At 41.7% G+C, this 19,845-nt stretch overlaps 1 protein-coding gene across 3 annotated transcripts in view; it reads left to right on the top strand.

The window, feature by feature from the left end:
- The window catches only part of CSMD1 (CUB and Sushi multiple domains 1), a 2,064,385-nt gene that overhangs the window by 1,225,916 nt on the left and 818,624 nt on the right, over positions 1-19,845 (top strand). For all 3 annotated transcript variants that reach the window (XM_054657204.2, XM_016960221.4, XM_054657205.2), the window contains one exon: positions 16,814-16,926. In XM_054657204.2, coding sequence (XP_054513179.1) covers positions 16,814-16,926 — 113 coding nt within the window. The remainder of the gene's footprint in view (positions 1-16,813; positions 16,927-19,845) is intronic.

Here is a 19,845-nt window from a genome sequence, read left to right as displayed (position 1 = left end):
TTAGGTCAGCTGCTAAATATATAATGGTTGAGAGAGTATAAAGAAAAACTGGAATTAAGTATGGGTTTGGCAGGGAAAGAGAGCCACCATCATGGCTACAGTGACATGAAATTAGATCACAAGGTGTTGAGGCGACAGTCAGTCATGATGGGAAAAAGTGCTAAAAACAATTTTCCTTTCAGACCCTTCTTCCCTTCATTTATGGCCGTTCTGCATGTGCGACGGGCCTCTTAATGTTCCTATTATGTTCTTTCTTTACTTTTTATTTATTTATTTTTTGAGATGGAGTCTCACTTTGTTGCCCAGGCTGGGGTGCAGTGGTGTGATCTTGGCTCACTGCAACCTCTGCCTCCTGGGTTCAAGAGAATCTTCTGCCTCAGCCTCTTGAGTAGCTGCAATTACAGGCATGCACCACCGTGCCTGGCTAATTTTTGTATTTTTAGTAGAGACGGGGTTTCACCACATAGGACAGGCTGGTCTTGAACTCCTGACCTTGTGATCCACCCCCGCCCTCGGCCTCCCAAAGTGTTGGGATTGCAGGCATGAGCCACTGTGCCCAGTTGCCTAGTATTTTCTTGCACCAAGGAAAGAAGCAATGTGTAGAAATGTTTCAAAGTCATGGGAGAGGGACCTGTATGAGTGTGGCATAGGCCAGGGCTGCAGGTAGCCTTTAGTCTCCTGCTGGAGACAGCTGTGCCAGTCGCTCTGATGGAAAGAAGGGAGTAATCTAGAAATAGAGACGCAAGCCTTCCCTGATCAGGGATCACAGCAAAGGTAGAAAATTGGCCGGATCTAAAAAAAGGAAGAAAAAGGCAGGTCACTGTATGAATTCACAGAGTGCCTTTCAAAGGCTTCTTCCCAAAGCCTATTTTTTTGTAAAGAGCAATTTTGCAATAGGCATTTCTCAAAAGTCCTGAAGAACTACATCCCTTTTGACACATACGTTTTTCTTCTAGGAATCCATCCTGTGAAATAAAAGTGCTGATTCAACACATATGCATCGTAAGGTGGTGTGCTCTAAAATTTATGAGACTATGAGAAATAATACCAAATTGCCATAGTGGGACATTGGTTAAATAAGTAATGGTATGTTCATTCAATGGAATAGTTCACAGAATTCACACATCATATATATATATAGATATACAAAGAGCTATAACATTCTCTTAATGGAAAAAAGTGGATTTTAAATGATATATAAATAGATACATCACTTTTATATCTGCGTATACATATCTGTAAAGGAAAGCACATAGAAATTAGATGTATTTTTGTCACTAATTTTAATGATATTATATTTTTTCTTACTTTTTTTATCCTCTATTTTCTCATCAACTGTGGAAGAAAAACAATGAGTTCAGCCTGTCACTTTACACTGGAATTGGATATGTCTGACATATTCTTTTGTGTCATTGAATGCTTTTTAACATAATATTTAATGGATATTGTTATCTAATTTGGTACAACTTTGTTTTAACATATTTGCAAATTTTCTCAAAATGATTTTAACTAAAGACCACTATTTAACTATAGTTTGTTACTGACATATATGGAAGAATTATGGTGATGATCAAATTGCCTTTGAGTGTTGTAGGTGCCACCAACATGTCTGTGAACATTAAAAGCTTGTAAAATCATGGCAAGGGGAAATTGCAAGTTTTCATCTTTTAATCAATTTAACTGTATAGTAACTAATAAGGAAAAGTCGTGTCTTTAATTAGTTTGCTCAACTCTGACTTTTCCTGACTGACTGTCTAACCAAACACACTTGCCTGTCCAAAAGCAACTAACACCCTCCCCAGGTGTGCTGTGGACCTGCTGTGCAGGAATCCGCCAGGCCTTTCCCGTTCCATTCACCTTCCATCGGAACACAGCAGATTCTTGAAAAGCAGTGAGTGCTAAGTAGACCCTCCTTCAAAGAAGTGGTGCTCTAGGATGGACATTTCCTAGAGCCTGTGCAATTTTTCTTTTAGACTATCCACCAAGGAAGTAATGGATTAGCAAGTTACCAGCAAAACTTAGGACAAGCCTTACGATTTCTGAGAGTGTGTCAGTAATGTGGGATACACCCGTTTGGTTTGCGTGTTAACAAAGAAATTACATATCTTTGCTAGACTGGCTGGAAAGGAGCAATAACACAACACTTAAAAGTTCTGAGCTTCTGGAGCAAGTGAAAATAAAATATGGTCAATTCCTGTTTCTATTTAATGTCACGCTCTGTGTTGAACTTAAAGTACTCTTGTTTCAGTTTAGCAGTGTCTGAGCCATTTGGACTTTCTTATAAATTGTCTCATGCTATTTTATATTCTTGTTTATGGCATAAATTAGAAATTTTCAGAAAAAAAAATATGTTGGAAATATATTTTCTGGATACAATAATCAATTTAAACATTTATAAACATGGATTGATCTAAAGGAATGTTACTCCTTAAAGGCTGGATGTTTGGAATTTCCCAATCATATTGAAGATGAGCTTCCACAGTTAGGTTGGATTATTCACTGAGTGGGAAGGTGAACCAACCACCTGGCTCAATCATGATATTCACTTGGCCGGGGAATACGTCTCTGCCTTGTTGCCATTGGCCACTGTATGGTTGTCTATGCCAGGAACCACTCTTCCTAAAGATTCCCTTAATTTCTGGGTTTTAGTTCTCCTACCTTACTGTCCACCCCCTCTCTGCTATCTTTGAAGACACACATTTTGGCCTGTCTTTAAATATATGACTCTAAATCAGATGGACCGTAGCTGTCTATATTTGGGGTCAAAGATTGATTCTGTTTTGTATACCTGGTACATTCATGGAGTTTGGAACTGCAAAGACATATGAAATATTTAAAAGTTCAGCATCCCATGATGTGTAATGTTCACATCATTAATGTAAAGTGGAAAAAAGCTAATAAGTTGGGAGACTTTTTAACTTTTTAACATGATATATAAATAAATAGACGTATTTATTTATCTGACCCACTGGGCATTTCTACCTACAAGGCTGCAGTGCTGGTGGAAGCCCGTGTACGTGAGAAGATGAGAGCACTGTTCTCTGAGTGTTATTAATGTTTTATCATCTTAAGGTTCACTTCTCTTAATGCAAAGTATATGTAGACATACACTGTATAATATACATAATATATAGGTATTACTTGTATACCATATATCATATACAGTATGTATTGCGTGAATATATATGCACGTGGATATAAAACATAGTTGAGAGATAGATCCACACACGTATTTGGATAAGGTCAGCAATCAGCTTTGGATGTTATGGGATAAAGTGAGGATCAGAGCAAAATCTAAGCCTTAGTTAGGTTGGGGGAAGTAGAAAAAGATGCTTGAGAGAACAGCAGCAGCTTGCAGTCTGCAGTAGCACATATCGTTATTCACACAATGAACAATTCTGAGGTGTAGGAGGGCTGAGTAAAGGCCTGAGGTCACCCACATGGGAAAGGACATGGTTGTGTTTGGACCCAGGTCAGTATGACTCCACTGTCCGTGTTTGTAATGACCACACCATTGCAGAGTGTGCAGGTCGGGGAGAAAGGCGGCTGGTTTCCATGAAAGAGCCTGAGCTGCTCTTTGGCCTCAGTCCAGAGCTTGTGCATGGAATGAACTTGCTTTCTACGATGGAAGCTTGACCTAAGAAGCACAGCACAGACAGACCAGCTGGAGACACAGCAGCCTCAGCGGAACCCCACGGCTACTGTACTTGAGTGAGGTTTAAGTGGGTCTGCAGGAGGCAGGCAGTGATGCTGAAAAGTGGCTGAAGAGCTCCGGAGTTATGAGAGCAGATATGATCTCAGATGTTGAGGGCTGCTGGTCTTTTCGCCTGGGGACCCATATGATGGCATTAGCCAGGCTGCATCTGTTGCCATCGGACTCGTTGGATATCTTACCAGCTGACTGAACAAGGTCTGCGTCAGTCTATCAAGTGATATAAGAAATTTGCTAGAAAAAAGAAAATGGTAGACTCATTTCAGGCTGTTGGAATGAGGTAGGATAAGACTTGTTCTTATCCCAAGATTAAGGAGAAAAATGTGTTTTTTAATGATATTCCTAAAGAATATATATGCTAAAAATAATAACAAGAGAAAATGGTCAGTGAACCCAAAATAAATTGTTACCATGTTTTTTTTTTAATTATTTTCTTTATTATCAGTCTTTGAGTATTGACTGTGCATGGAATTTATTATAGAGATCTCTGTGTTTGGCGACACTGCCTTTTTTGATAATCAAAATGTGATATGGATATCCATGTCCAGTGCCGACTGCTCCCTATTTCAAATGTCCAAGTATTATAGGAGGCAAAGGGTGTCTCTCTGTTTGTTTCTTCCTGTTGGCAAACCTCAGAGGCCTGTCTTCACAGATAGTAGTAACCCAGGTGCCAGGATATTGGATACAGCCAAGGATTAGAAACAGGCACTTGGAGGTTTCGTTTTCCAGGTCACTGACTTGGATCCAGATTAGCTTGTTGCAACCAAGACTTTTAATACCAGTGTGATCTGCATCACCCGTGGAGGGTCCTCCCACATTGAAAGGCCTGTGAGGAGATTTCCAGGTGGGGCGTGGCAGCTCTCTCGTCCAGCAGAAGAAAGCGCACCACTGTGCTGGCCTCATTCCTCTGTCCCTTCCGTGGACAGGAGGCCCAAAGTACACACCCACAGAGAAATGCCATCAGGGCCACTGTCTCTCGACTGTCTTATCGAATTACTTGTCTGAGCCATTTCCCAGGCTTGAGTTCTGAGCAATTCCCTGGCACGTAGTCCTTAAGCTTAAGAAGATGGGCTTTGTCACATCCTCTCCCAAATGATCCTCTCTGCCTGACCTCTGGGTTAATTCCTGATGCCTGATTTGCTGGCATCCCGGCCATTTTTACAGCCTTCTCTCAAGTCTGTCATGTTTGAGATGGACTCTCATACCCTATCTCTCACAAGTGCTGTCATCCTCCTCTTTCTCCTTCCTCAATGGTGAAGGTGTGTCCCCACTGGATTCCTGAGACCTGTCTCCACCCGTAGGACTCTGGAGCTATGCTGGGGCAAACAAAAGGAAGATGCCAGATCTCACCCCCTGGGCGCCCCCACCTGCAAGGCTGCAGTGCTGATGGAAAGCCACTGGGCATGAGAGGACAAGAGCAGCATTCTCTTACTGTTCTTAATGCTTTATCATCGTAGGGTTCACTTCTCTTAATAACTTACATTAGGAGCAAAAATAAAAGTAAAGAAACCATTTAGAATTGACTTGTTAAGGCTTTAGCGCATACAGAATACTACAAAGAAGAGGAAGATGTCTGAGTTAGCACCAATGCCCTCAGTGGGCTCAGAGTGCAGAGGTGAGGTAGACCTGTACACAACCATTAATAGTGTAAGACACACAGTAACTTCCAGGGAAGCCTATGAAACAAATGCTGTAAAGGTAGGAGTGGTTAAGTCTATTAAAGACAAGGAGGGAAAGGTCTCTGGAAGGGATGTCTTCTGAAAAACCTTGGAAATTTGGGAAGGATTTACACAGGCAAAAGTGAGCCCGTGGGGCTAGCATAGATTGACTGCACAGGATCAAGGGCGAAAGCAGGAGCACAGCAGACCATCAAGGGAGTGATCGCCACCACATGGGCAGAACACAAGGTTCACGAAAGGGCGTGATAAGAAATGAGGCTAGAAACAAATCGATTCATATTATAAAGGGTCTTCAGTACTAAGACAGTTGACCTCTTTTTAAGGGTGTTTGAAAGCTATGAAAAATATTTTTAGAAAAAAGGGCAGTGCAGCCAGGAATGGTGGGTCATGCCTGTAATCCCCCAACTTTGGGAAGCCGAAGTGGGCAAATCACCTGAGGTCAGGAGTTCGAGACCAGACTGGTCAACATGGCGAAACCCTGTCTCTACTAAAAATACAAAAGTGAGCTGGGCGTGGTGGCAGGCACCTTAATCCCAACTACTTGGGAGGCTGAGACATGAGAATCCCTTGAACTCAGGCAGCAGAGGTTGCAGTGAGCCAAGATGGTGCCCCTGCACTCCAGCCTAGGCAACAGAGTGAGACTGTGTCTCAAAATAAAAAAAAAAAAAGAAAGAGAAAAGGGCAGTGCTGTGATTTAGCTTCCCCATGAATTTTCAGGTGATTATTGCTCTACATAATAAACTCCCCAGCCCCTGTCTAGCCAGACACATGGTAAGTCACAATGTGGATATCACATCTCCAAGGAAACTGTCATCCAGGAGAAGTTTAAATCCTCTCTTGGAGACACTCACAGCAACCTGTACTCCCCACTGGGTGATGCCTCATGTGTGACATCCATCACCCAGGGCTACTCTGCTCTCAAAGATTGTGGGTGCCTCTACTCACTCACACGCATGTCTTCAGGGCCCAGTAAGGTGTCTCACACACATACGTTGTTTATATATGTTTGATTATGTTTTTGGTATTTCGTGTCCGAGTTATGTAATGTGGTTTAGAGCAGAGAGGGGCAGGGAGCACAAGTACACGCAGGAGACTTTACCTACAGCACAAGGAGAGACACCAGGGTTTGGACGCGAACACAGGCAGTGAGTAGCTGGAAGAGAAGAGAGAAGCCTACTTTGCAGGTGGAATACATGTGACTTAGTGACCGAATGCGCAGGGTGCAAATCTAAATGGAGGAGGGGTCCCTGGAGTGAGAGAGTGCTGTCCACTCCCTGAGCCCTGCTTTGGTCCCCTCTAGTCATGTCTTTTTGAGTGCAACCAGAAATATACATCTGAGAGCCTGTGGCCTCCAGAAATCCTGAAACAAGGGGCGGCTGTGTGCTAAACACCTGCTGAGGAGCTTCATGACAAACAGAGACAGATGTGGGGAGTGGGAATTGAGGACATTTCTAGGGCAAGTGAGTTATGGGGTCTTTTGATTCCCATAGAGGTTATTAAGATAAGGAGATAAGGCATCTCCAGTCAGGGGTGCTGAGGTCTAAGGCTTTGGAGGAAATCATTCCATGTGAATAGTGTCCTCAGAATTATGTGTGCATGCAGGGACCTGGGTCCTCTGAGAATATGGAGCCCTGGTCATTGTCCTACCACCGTTTATCTCCTCACTTATCTAGTTTCTGTACAAAGGTACAGGGTTTATCCAACTATGACACTGTTTAGCCACAACGGCACTTGTGTCAATCTGTTTTGCGTTGCTATGTAGGAATACTTGAGACTGGGTAATTTATTTTTAAAACAGAGGTTTATTTGGCTCAGAATTCCACAGGCTGTACCAAATGGGGCTAGCACCTGCTTGGCTTCTGGTGAGGGCCTCAAGAAATTTTTATGCACAGTAGAAGGTAGAGTGGGCACAGGTATATCATAGGGTGAGAAGGGGAGCAAAGGAGAGGAGAGAGGGGGACGCTAGGCTCTTTTAAACAACCAGCTCTGGAGTAAACTAAGAGTGAGAACTTACTCATTACCATGGGGAAGGCACCAGCCATTCATTCATGAGGGTTGTGCCCCCATGACACAAACACCTCCCACAAGGCCCCACCTCCAATACCGGCAATCACATGTCAACATGAGATTTGGAGGAGACAAAATATCCGAAGTATAAGCACCCTAGCTGGCATCATAACATCGAGGGTTTCATATAGTCATTTCTACTTTATGATGTGGGACTGGCCTAGGGCTGTGGGAGTGTGGGTGAAGAGACCTCTTTGGCTTATTCAGCCAATGTGCATTGAGTGCCTACCACGTGCCCAGCATTCTGTTACGTGCCAGAGAGACCATGAGAATAGGACAGGCTTCAAGTCTCGCAAAAATGACTAACATTAAGCAAATAACTATACAAATCACCAAGTGTCCGGTTCAAGACTATGCCAAATGTCATGGTGAGATCTGAAGAGAGTTGGGGGATGAGCAGAAAGCACACTCTGTGGGGCGTAGGCAGGTGAAAGTTGATTTTATTCAGTAGCAGCTCTCATCAGCAGCTTCCTCACACTGTCCACCCTGTCTCGGCTGCTTACTCTGGCAGCTGCCTTACACACGGCTGCGTGGGTGGCTCTCCCTTGCCTTCAGGGTCAGCAGCTTAACTCTTTCTCTCTCTGGGAATAAACCAAGCCGAGCTGTGTCCTGGCTCCCCCCGACCATCTTTGCAGACGGACAGCTTTGGCTCTCTCTCTTTCTCTGGGCACCAGTGTGCCTGTATGGCGTCAGCAGGGCGATTATACCTTCCACAGACAAGAGTGGCTTAGGGCCAAGTCATGGCCTTCCCATGTTATGGCTACATGGCTGTGATACCAAGTGGAGTTATACGCCTGTGCTACAAACTCGCTGAGTCACAGAGGATATAAACATCCTACCTCAGCCTATCTGACCAAAGCACAGCCATGTGCCGTATACCAAGTCATTACTATTTTGAAAATGTCTGCAAAGGGTATGTCTGGGGTGTCAGGAGAGGGCATAGCCAAGGAGGAGCTGCCTGATCTTAGAGATCAGGGCGGGCTTCCCTGAGAATGCAACACATGATCTGAAATGTAAAGGAGGGCCAGAAATGACCAGGCAGGTGCAGAGTAGGTGGGATGCAGGGCAGATATTTCTGCTGATCTCCAGGTGAGGGACAGCGCATGGGATGATCTGAGTCAGGAGGGCACATGGGGCTTTGCATGGCGCCCTGCATGAAGTCAGCTGTTTCTGGGTGTAGAAAGCAGGGGATGGGGGAGATGTGCACCTGAAGAGGCTGGAAAGCAGAATGAGCCAAGCTGGAGTGAGAGGGAGGGCTCAGGAGACTAGAAATTATTTTTTCATTTAAAAAATTGACCATAGGAGGGCACAAGAAAAAAGCTAAAGGCCGTGGCTAGAGTCGCAGGAGTGGATGATGTCACTAAGAGGGATGCTTATGGCCACTGGTGTGGAGCATGATGGTGCCTCAGAGAGTGCTCCCAGGAAAAAGAGAGCCAGAGGGAGAAAAATCATTGTCAGGGAGAGAGAAGTCCTTTGCCAGAGACAATCATGAGTGCTGTGCCGGGTGGAAGAAATGACTTGTAGAAAGTGGTAATTTTGTCTGGGCATTGTTGCTCAAGCCTGTAATCCTAGCACTTTAGGAGGCCTAGGCAGATGGATCACCTGAGATCAGAAGTTCGAGACCAGCCTGGCCAACATGGTGAAACCTCATCTCTACTAAAAATACAAAAATTAGCCAGGTGTGGTGGTTTGTGCCTATAATCTCAGATACTCAGCAGTCTGAGGCAGGAGAATGGCTTGAACCTGGTGTGGAGAGGATGCAGTGAGCTGAGATCATGTCATTTCACTCCAGCCTGGGTGAAAGGGTGAAATTCCATCTCAAAAAAAAAAAAAAAAAAGGTAGTTTTGATTCAAGAACTGTTGAATGAAAACTCTTCTGTGGTACAGTTTTAAATATACCATATGGGTGTTTTTATTTTATTTTGTTTCATAGTTGGCTGTTCTTCCCCAGATAGTATATACGTGTGCATAAAACTTTTGAATTAAATTTCTAGAAATATTGGTAACTATGTAAATATGTGTATTTGCATGTATACATATATATTCGTGTCTGGGTATTATTGTGTTTATTTGTATGTGTGTATACACACACACATAGACCTTCTTTTAACTGTTTTTCATGTTCTTGCAATATGAGAGTTCATTGTCACTTTTCCTAATCTCCAAAATAAGACTTGGAACAGTTATATAAACTCAAAACATGTTCATGAGAGAACTGATTTCACTTACAATGTGAGTAACAGCCAATTCAAAACATAACATGTCAGGAACTCTCTGTTTGATCAGATTGTTCTATTTAATTTTGACAAAACAGAGATAATGAAACACCATGGTACAAATCATTTGGATTGCATGTCCACAAAATGTAAAAAAAAAAAGCACATCTTTTATATGGCTTTCTCCCCAAATTGACACAAAACTGGTCTCCTCCAAGTAATAGGTTTATTAAATTTCTTAGTCCCCCTGTGAGCAGAGATCATTTAAAGCGTCTCCCAATAGCAGTAATGCTTTCTGGCTTCTGAGTCATCATAGTTAAAGAGATTTAACCACAGAGGAACCCCCAGACATTTCTCTGATGATTCTCTAAAGACATAAGAAATCTGGCTTAATGTAAGAGAAGTACTCAAACAAAGCAATATCCAAAACCATTAGCATTTCCAAATGCATTTTAGAAAATTATCCCCATAAATTGACTCTTCATTTTTCAAGTCACATACGTGAAATGCATGAGTCATACATACAGAGTGCTGTAAAATGTTAGAACAATGTGTTCAGCCCTTATATCCCATGTGAGAAAAGTGAGGCTGAGGGAGCTTACATGAAAGAATGAGTAGGAGTATGTTATAAATAGAATCCTAAAATGTATGGTACAATTATTTGGAGAAAATGAAACAGACTGGCCTGTTCTATTTAAGCTCAAAGGAGGTCATCGTAACTGTAAGGATCCCATGAGTCCTCCATTTATTTTAACTCTTAGCAGAAGCAAAACCCAGTTGAATCCTCTGAAAGAAATGAATTTGGCATTGCTTTAAATTGCTTAATTTGGTATTCTTAGGGGAAAAAAGTGAGAACAACCAATTCCTTTTGCCATCTCTAAAGGAGCTGTCCAACATTGCCACTGAATGGCTTTGTGGGTTTCCTGACCTAGATTGAGATGCTCCAGAAATAGGGCATGTCAAAATTCCCTTAAGAAGACCCTTTCTCAGCCTGTTACTCTTTTACTCTTTTTCTCACTTCTCAACCCCCTTGTTTTTTAAGCCCCAATATCCCTGACCTGGCAAGCTCCACTTGATTTCACCAGGCGTGTGTCCTGTGTTTTTGGACATCAGGAGAGAAAACGGTCAGTGCGCTCTGAATTAATGCGGGAAGACATTGGTTGATCACTACCATTATTTCACCATTCCTCATTTTTTTTTTTTTTTTTTGAGACGGTCTCTCAGTCACCCAGGCTAGAGTGCAGCAGTGCAATCTCCGGCTCACTGCAACCTCTGCCTCTCAGGTTCGAACAATTCTCCTGCCTCATCTTCCTGAGTAGCTGGGATTACAGGAGTCTGCCACCATGTCTGGCTAATTTTTTTTTTTTTTTTTTTTTTTTTTTTGGTATTTTTAGTAGAGGTGGTGTTTCACCATATTGCTCAGGCTGGTCTCGAACTCCTGACCTCAGGTGGTCCACTGACCTTGGCCTCCCAAATTGCTGAAATTGCAGGTGTGAGCCACTGCGCCTGGCACCCTATTCTCTTTTAGAGGTTTCTACTTTGAATCTTGTCTCTGTTCATGCCAATTTTCCACCATTTGCCCCATAATCTCTTTCATTTTCCAAACTATTTGTTTATTAGAAAACCAAATCCAGCAGACTTAAAAGAAGTGTGGCTAACAGCTGTAGAAGACTTCCAGGAAACCTCACTCCAACAGTGGTAGATCTTCAATCACTGGTCATTTTAGAAAGGGTTTAAACTGCCTGGATTCACTAAGGTTATGAATAGATAAGAATTGTGTCACATTCTACCATATTTTGTTTTCTGTCCTTTTCCTCAGGATCATTCTAGATCATTCTGATTAACAGGCCGTATTTCTGTTTTGGTCTTTTTAAGCCACTTTATGGAGTTATGGTTGACATATAAAAGCTATACATATTTAATGTATACATCTCAACAGGAGATTGGCTTTCTGTTGCCACCATAACAAATTAACACAAATACAATGACTTAAACCAACACGTGTTTATTATGTTCAGTAAATAGATTAGAAATCTCACATCTACAATCAAGGTGTCAGCTGGGCTGTGTTGCTCTCTGGAGACTCTATGGGAAAAGGCGTTTGTTTGCGTTTCCAGTTATAAAGGTATCAGCAGCTTTCTTGTCAGCCAAGAGGGTGAAGCCCTCAATGCGTCACTCTGACCTTTGTCCACAGGCTCTTCTACCTGGAACCTTGTCCTCCTGCCTCTGTCTTCCACTTTAAGGATCTTTTTCATTACGTTGGGCCCACTCAGTAATCCATTATAATCTCCCCATCCCAAGCTCAGTAAGCGCATTGTTCTGCAAAGTCCTCATGAGCCATGTCAGGTGACACATTGACAGTCTCCAGAGAGCAGGACCTCGGGGCTTGGGTATCTGTCTGTAGCAGGTATGATTCTGCCTCCCAAAAAGCCATTCAGTTGAATTCTTTTCTTCTAAATCTTACCTGAAATACCAAGTTGTCAGAGAGTTCACAATTTCACCTAATTTGTACAGTAATCATCTTCCTTTAAATTACGTACTTTGTAATGAAGAAACAACTGAGTTTGTAGCATCAACTTTGTGTCAGATGAGAGCTATAAGATTAGCTCCTGGCCCTGTAGACAGCGATAGAATAACAACACAGTTCTAAGGCCAGGTCTCATGTAGAACAACCCCCTTTCCCAACCAACCAACCAAAACAGGAAGTGAACATTTGTGTAACTGTCAAGGCCTAATCAAGAGCAACCCCCTTTCCCAAACAAACAGCAAAAGGCTATGAACATTTGTTTAACGCAAAAGGTCAAATCAGGAAATTCATGTACAAAAATCGACTTCGGGGTACAATTCATTTGAATGGCTTCTTCATGGAAAATGGATTGTATAATTGGTCTAAAGGCCTCACCCTTGCTTCTCTATAAAAGGAATCTGTGCAGGGCTGAGTGTGATGGCTCACACCTGTAACCCTAGCACTCTGGGAAGATGATGGGGTTGGATCACCTGAGGTCAGGAGTTTGAGACCAGCCTGGCCAAAATGGTGAAATCCCATCTCTACTAAATATACAAAAATTAGCCAGGTGTGGTGGCGGGTGCCTGTAATCCCAGCTACTCAGGAGGCTGAGGCAGGAGAATCACTTGAACCTGGGAGGCAGAGGTTGCAGTGAGCTGAGATTGTGCCACTGCAGTCCAGCCTGGGTGACAGAGCAAGACTATCAAAAATAAAAGGAATTTGTGCAGGACTTACGCATTTTTTTTAAACCTGAATTACACTAGGCTGCTATGCATCATCTATTTATCTTCCAGCTCAGTGTTTTTGTTGTTGGTTTTTTTGTGTGTTTGTTTGTTTGTTTGTTTTTTGAGATGAAGTCTCGCTCTTTTCACCCAGGCTGGAGTGTGATGGTGTGATCTCAGCTCACTGCAACCTCTGCCTCCCAGGTTCAAGCAATTCTCTTGCCTCAGCCTCCCGATTATCTAGGATTACCGGTGCCTGCCACCATGCCCAGATAAGTAGAGACAGGGTTTCACCATGTTGGCCATGCTTGTCTTGAACTCTTGACCTCAGGTGATCCACCCACCTAGGCGTCCCAAAGTGCTGGGATTACAGGGGTGAGCCACTGCACCGGGGCTGTTTTTACAAATCACCTCATATATGCTAGAGCAGGGGTCAGCAAACTAGTACCTGCAGGCCAAATCTGGCCCATCAGCTAAGAGTGGCTTTCACATTGTTAAGTGACTGAAAAAATACAATCAAAAAGTAACTATTTTGTGACACAAAAAAATTGTATAAAATTAAAATCTCAGTGTCCGTAAATAAAGTGTTATTAGAACACAACCACTGCCATTCTATGGCTACTTGCCAACTACACCTGCAAAGTTGTACAGTTTCCAACAAAGACCATGTGACCCATAAAGCCTGAAATACGTACGTAGTCCCTGGCCCTTTACAGAAATATCCTGTTGACTGACACAAAACCATCATTGTTCTGAGTAGGTATTTGGAAATACAGATGAGGGTAAAGAGTGGATGTGGGTGTAGGTGGTGGTAGAGAGGGGATTTATTTGTGATCATTATTAATGTAGGCATGCAAATAAAGTGCAATTCCAGGCTGGCACAGTGGTTCACGCCTGTAATCCCAGCACTCTGAGAGGCAAAGGTGAGAGGATTTCTTGAGGCTGTGAGTTCAAGACCAGTCTGGACAACATAGTGAGACCCCCCAGTCTCTACAAAAAATTAAAAGATTACAAAACTATCCAGATATGGTGTGCACATATAGCCCCAGCTACTCCAGAGGTTGAGGCAAGCGGATGGCTTGAGCCCAGGAGTCGGAGACTGCTGTGAGCTGTGATTGCACCACTGCACTCCAGCCTGCGTGAAAGAGCAAGACACTGTCTCAAGAAAAAAAAAAAAATCCACCTGGTTTTTGCAGTCAGAACCGTTAATAAGTAATGCAAGTGAGAAAATATATATGTTCAAAGCAACAACAAAACAAGCATTGATTGCGGTTGTGAAAAGTTTAGCAAGTACATGCAGCTTCCTACATTCACTGATCTTTTGTATTCATAGTCTTCTATCACCATATGAAATGGAAACTTACAGGGGATTGAATAAATATCAGTGCAGTATTTTGAGGGCTTTGGATACTATTAGCTATGTATATATTTCACATTAGGATAGTATCTGATGTGGAAAAGGTAGGCTTGCTTCTGTGCTGAATTTCAGTGTATATCTATGTGTTTGTAGTTTTTAAATTTTCTATGTTTGAATTTAACGTTTTTTGTATGTGATATTTGTGTGTATAAAAATAATTATTGATTTTTAATATACAAAGAAACTAATGATTTTTTTTTTTTTTTGAGATGGAGTCTCACTGTGTTGCCCAGGCTGGAGTGCAGTGGCGCGATCTCAGCTCACTGCAAGCTGCGCCTCCCAGGTTCACGCCATTCTCCTGCCTCAGCCTCCCGAGTAGCTGGGACTACAGGTGCCCATCACCATGCCCGGCTAATTTTTTGTATTTTTAGTAGAGACAGGGTTTCACCGTTGCCAGGATTGGTCTCGATTTGCTGACCTCTTGATCCACCTGCCTCGGCCTCCCAAAGTGCTGGGATTACAGGTGTGAGCTACTGCGTCTGGCCACAGTGATTTTTTAAAGTACCTGTAAGTTCAGTAAGTACAGGTGAGCTGGACAGACTGTGGGGTTTTTGAATCTAGTTTTTTAGACATTCTCTGTATTAGGCAAATAAGTATGTGGCCTATAGAATTTGTAACATAATCTCACCAGAAAAATTAAAAAAGGTGATTAAATATGCCTTGGAGTCAGCTGTGTCCAGCTGTCACCAGCCAGTAGTACATAAATCCAAGCAAAGAGGCAAATCTGAACAGTGTACTTCTCTTACAGAAGATTATTTCAAACAGTGGCATAAACACTGTTGCAATTGGTTACAGTCAAGGTTTGGCTTTTAACTTAAAGTGGATCCTGTACATTTTTAAACCTGAGAGTTGGAATAGAGCACCCTGACATCAGAAAGCTTGACTATGTATTAAATCTGGTGCTGCTTCCTCCAGGTAATAGAATAAGTAGGGAAATGCTCTCCACACAGGTGACCCATTTCGTAGTAAATCCTCTGCACAGAAATGAGATCCTCAGCTTTACCAAGCAGCTGCGGCGCTCACAGGCAGGCCCACACGCAGCACCACAGTTCAAGTTCCTGCTAAAAGCAATTTGCTTAAACCCTTAAAGATTATCTACAGTGATAAGCATCATTTTGAAAATAGATTTTGTTACTAAGATGCAAAATAATTATTCAGTGCACAACCACTTGTAGAGCACATGGAGAATGTGCTTCAGGTACACTTACATGTGCATGTCTATCATCTCTTTCGACCCTTGATATAGGTATTTTCCTGTCCAGTTTATACAATGGGAAACAGAGCTTCATAAACATGATCGACCTATGGTGCTTCACCTAGTACAAAGTCGAGCCAGCACGCCATCCTGTATCAGAAGCATCCTAATCCAGTGATGCTTATGCCACTGAAAAACTAAATGTGTCCCTTGCGCCTCTAATGGGCAGGAGCTTTAATATCTTGGAATGCTTTTATTCCTTAGTAAGCACACAAGGTTTTCAATAGTAAGAAATAAAACACGTGATTGTTTCTGACAACTAAACTGCACGTTGTAAAGTGAACTGGATATTTTAAACAGCTTAACCAGAAATTGATTGCATCTTATTTTTAAAAGATGAATGCACTGCTTTCCTAAAACATAATTTTATTCCATTTCGAATCTCTTTTGCAGTTCTTGTCATCAATCTCATAAATGGTCCTCTTCTTTACTTTGGTAGGAAAGGCCCAGGTTCTTAGTCCTGCAAATGGGATGCTGGGAATATTGCTTGTTACCAAGCATGAGAAGCAGTTTGTTGGCTTCTCCTTCAGGTTAAATAGAGTTCCTAAGTCTTGTGGCCGGGCGCCGTGGCTCATGCTTTTAATCCTAGCACTTTGGAAGGCCAAGGCACGCAGATCACCTGAGGTCACAAGTCCGAGACCAGCATGGCCAACACGGCAAAACCTTGTCTCTAGTAAAAATGCAAAAAGTAGCCAGGCATGATGGCGCATGCCTGTAATCCCAGCTACTCAGGAGGCTGAGGGAGGAGAATCGCTTGAACCCAGGAGGCGGAGGTTGCAGTGAGCCGAGATCGCACCACTGCCCTCCAGCCTGGACGACACAGTGAGACTCTGTCTCAAAATAAATAAATAAATACTAAGTCTTCAAATTGTGAAAGACAGAATTTTATCATTTGCCTATTTCTTTTCCTTTTTTCTGATTCATTGTGATTAAGATCCTGATGAAAAGAACTAAGAGATCAAAAGAATACCTTCTCCTGCATTCACCGTTAATAAAGGAGAATGAAAGTATCAAATATTTTTGAAAATATTCATTCCATCAAGGGATTTAGCATTTATGTTTGGGCAAAGATAAAATTATCTTCATCATTTTAAGGTTCAAAGTCAGTTAATACATGGCCTCTGTTTTAAGCATCTCAAGATGAAGGATTTAAGTAATCGGATTTTAAAGCGGGTTTGATATAGGACATTTGCTCTGTTGGTTTACAAGGGAGATTTTTTTCCTCTTTCTCTTCTCTAGGCTAACTGGCATGAACCTCCCTTCTCCAGTTATCAGTAGCAAGAATTGGCTACGACTCCATTTCACCTCTGACAGCAACCATCGACGCAAAGGATTTAACGCTCAGTTCCAAGGTAAGGATGCTCCATCTTATAAGAAAAAAAAAAAAGCAAGAGCGTAATATATTTTGATCCTTTCTAGCCATGAAATTTTAGGAGTTAGATAGATAAATAGCTTGAAAATGGTTTCTAATTCCTTTATTCACAGTTATCTTTGGAAATCATATAGTCAACAGCTGGCAACTTACTAGTAAAGCTGTATCACTATCACAGTTTACAGGATATGTATAGTTTCTTGATACACTGGAACAATTGCTAAGTTTTAATCAATAGCTATTTATTATCATTGATTTTAATTATTATGCACCTAATCTGTAAATATCCACAGCAGTTTGGCTATTGTATTTACATTTATGTTAATCATGCTATAGCATATAGGTTGCATGAAAATGCACACAAAGTATTGTAATATCACTTTTAATCCTAAAAGGTCTTCACACCACATAAATGCCTGATTCAGTAATTTACACACAATGAACCTTAAAAGAAAGATTCTGGATTTCCTGCACCTGAGCAAAATGGGGTGTCTGTAGTCATTAGGACAGAGCTTGGTAATGAAATGTTCTTTTTCTCTCTGGTTTCTAAGGTTTATACCTAGATCATATTGTATCATTTCCTGTATGTTTCTAATAATGAGTAATCCTTATTAATACAGCAAAAAACTATTCAATTTATTAAGCAGTCTGCTAAAAACCATTCCACTTCGATTTCCAAATTAAAATAACATGACTGTGCTTGAAAATAATGGACCTTCCCAATCAAACTGCCTAAGCTTTCCCCACATTGTGACGATGAGAATGTTGACCCCGTTAAGGTAGCGTTCCCTGAACACCTGCCATGTGCCAGAGGGGCCACCAAGCCCTGCAGTGCCACAGAAATTACAGCATCCTCCATGCTCCAGGAACTAGTAGGACACGGAGACAGTTTGCAGTTTGTAAATACCTCCCATGAAAATCAGAATGCAAAGGGGACTCATTATAGCTCCTGCTGGAGATTTTAGTAATTTTTCAACAAACTGGTCTAAATATCTCTTATCTTACACATTTTAAAATCCATAATGCTTTCATTGTTTCCTTCAGGATGACCAGTAGAGAAACAAGGGTCAGTTGTGGGAAATGAAATGCAGAGGGTGCTGAGAAGCACACATTGGAACCAGCAGTCTTTATTTGCCACCCAGTCCCTGGGGCACATGATGTACGCAGAACTTCCTGCCTCAGAATCCAGCGGCAAATTCGTTTCAACAAAATATGTTTTTTTTTTTTTTTTTTTTTTTTTTTTTTTTGCCGGGCGGGGAGTGGGTGGCAGTGGACAGAGTCTTGCTCTGTTGTCTGGGCTGGAGTGCAGTGGTGCAATCTTGCCTTACTGCAACCTCCACCTCCTGGGCTCAAGTGATTCGCCTGTCTGAGCCTCCCGAGTAGCTGGGAATACAGGTGCAGACCACCACACCCGGCTAATTTTGTACTTTTAGTAGAGATGGGGTTTCGCCATGTTGGCCAGGCTGGCCTTGAACTCCTGACCTCAGATGATCTGCCTGCCTCGGCCTCCCAAAGTGCTGGGGTTACAGGTGTGAGCCACCGTACCCAGCTCCAAAATATATTTTAGACTTCATCAGGAACATTGTCCATCTCAGATTGCCTTCTGATGTTGCCAGAAGGTTCTTAGCTTGATCTTCTTTGGTTGCAAAGAAGCTGCCCTGAAATTTTATTAGAGTGAAACTAATGTGCTTTCCCTTCTCCTGGAGCCAGGCCAGGTCGATCCTCCTTTTCCATACCTGCCCATATCTGCCGTTATCTTGTGACTGCCGTGTGCTGTGGCTGCAGTTAGAATGGAGTAAAGGTGGGATGGATGTGTTGGCGGTGGGAGGTGGGTGCACACCCAGGCTGGGTGGGTTTGAATGAGGGAGACTCCATGTGGTCTGGTAGAGAAATTCTGTCTGCACTTTCTCTTCAGTGATCCTCATCTATGGATATGTCCATCCCGTACCTGATTTAACATAACCATAAGTCAATATTTACAAGGCCAATGGACTGATCCTATAGTCAGTTAGGTTGATTAACAGATTTGTCTCTAAAATGTTAATTGATCTTTTCCTAGAGCTCTCAATAATTGAACAACAGTGAACTAAAGAAAAATTTCTAAGTATTTGTTTCTCAAACCTGATCAGTGAACTTGGCATTTGTATCTGTAATTGAAAGAAAGGTTAAAAACGGATTATCAACTTTGAAGCTGCTCCAAGATGGTAGATATAAGACACTCATTGGTTGGCAGAAAATAGCAGTCACTTAGATGTATCAGACATTGATTTTAAAAGTTAAAAAAAATACGTAATTAATGAAAGTATTATATAGAGTATATAAATTATATAAACAATACAACTACATTATAGAATTAAACTGTACATATATTATACACACTTCATTGTTGTATATATTATAGAAGCATAAATTATAATTGCATAATTTATATATTGTATAATATATGCTTAATTATATATTTAAGTATAAACATTTATATATATAAACTGTATGTAGTTATATTTAATTAAATTTATTGTATTATATTTATATAACAAATAATTTATAGATGTATATGTGTGTTCATATATATATATATATATATATATACACACACGCACATACTTCAATTGTGTATATAAGGAGACAGGAGTCAAAAATTTGGCATTTAATTCTAAAACGGTCCAAAGGTATGAAGGTATCAGGAGAGGTAAGCCTGGCTTAACAGTAACACATTAGGAAACATTTCAAGGCTGACTTTAAAGTTCAGCTCCAAGACAACACAGTACAAGGAAGTTACCTTTTTTTCATTAGCACATGGTCCTCATTGAACAGGGGACTTCATGCTTAAAACCACATTTAGGCAGACTGCCTATGGAAGGTTAGGTTCAGTACTAGACACCACCCTCTGAAGAAGAAG

The sequence above is a fragment of the Pan troglodytes genome, chromosome 7 (genome assembly GCF_028858775.2).
Source record: "Pan troglodytes isolate AG18354 chromosome 7, NHGRI_mPanTro3-v2.0_pri, whole genome shotgun sequence".
NCBI classification, from domain to species: Eukaryota; Metazoa; Chordata; class Mammalia; order Primates; family Hominidae; genus Pan; species Pan troglodytes.
Note: the sequence above shows the minus strand (reverse complement) of the source record. Positions and strands in the feature narration are given on the sequence as shown.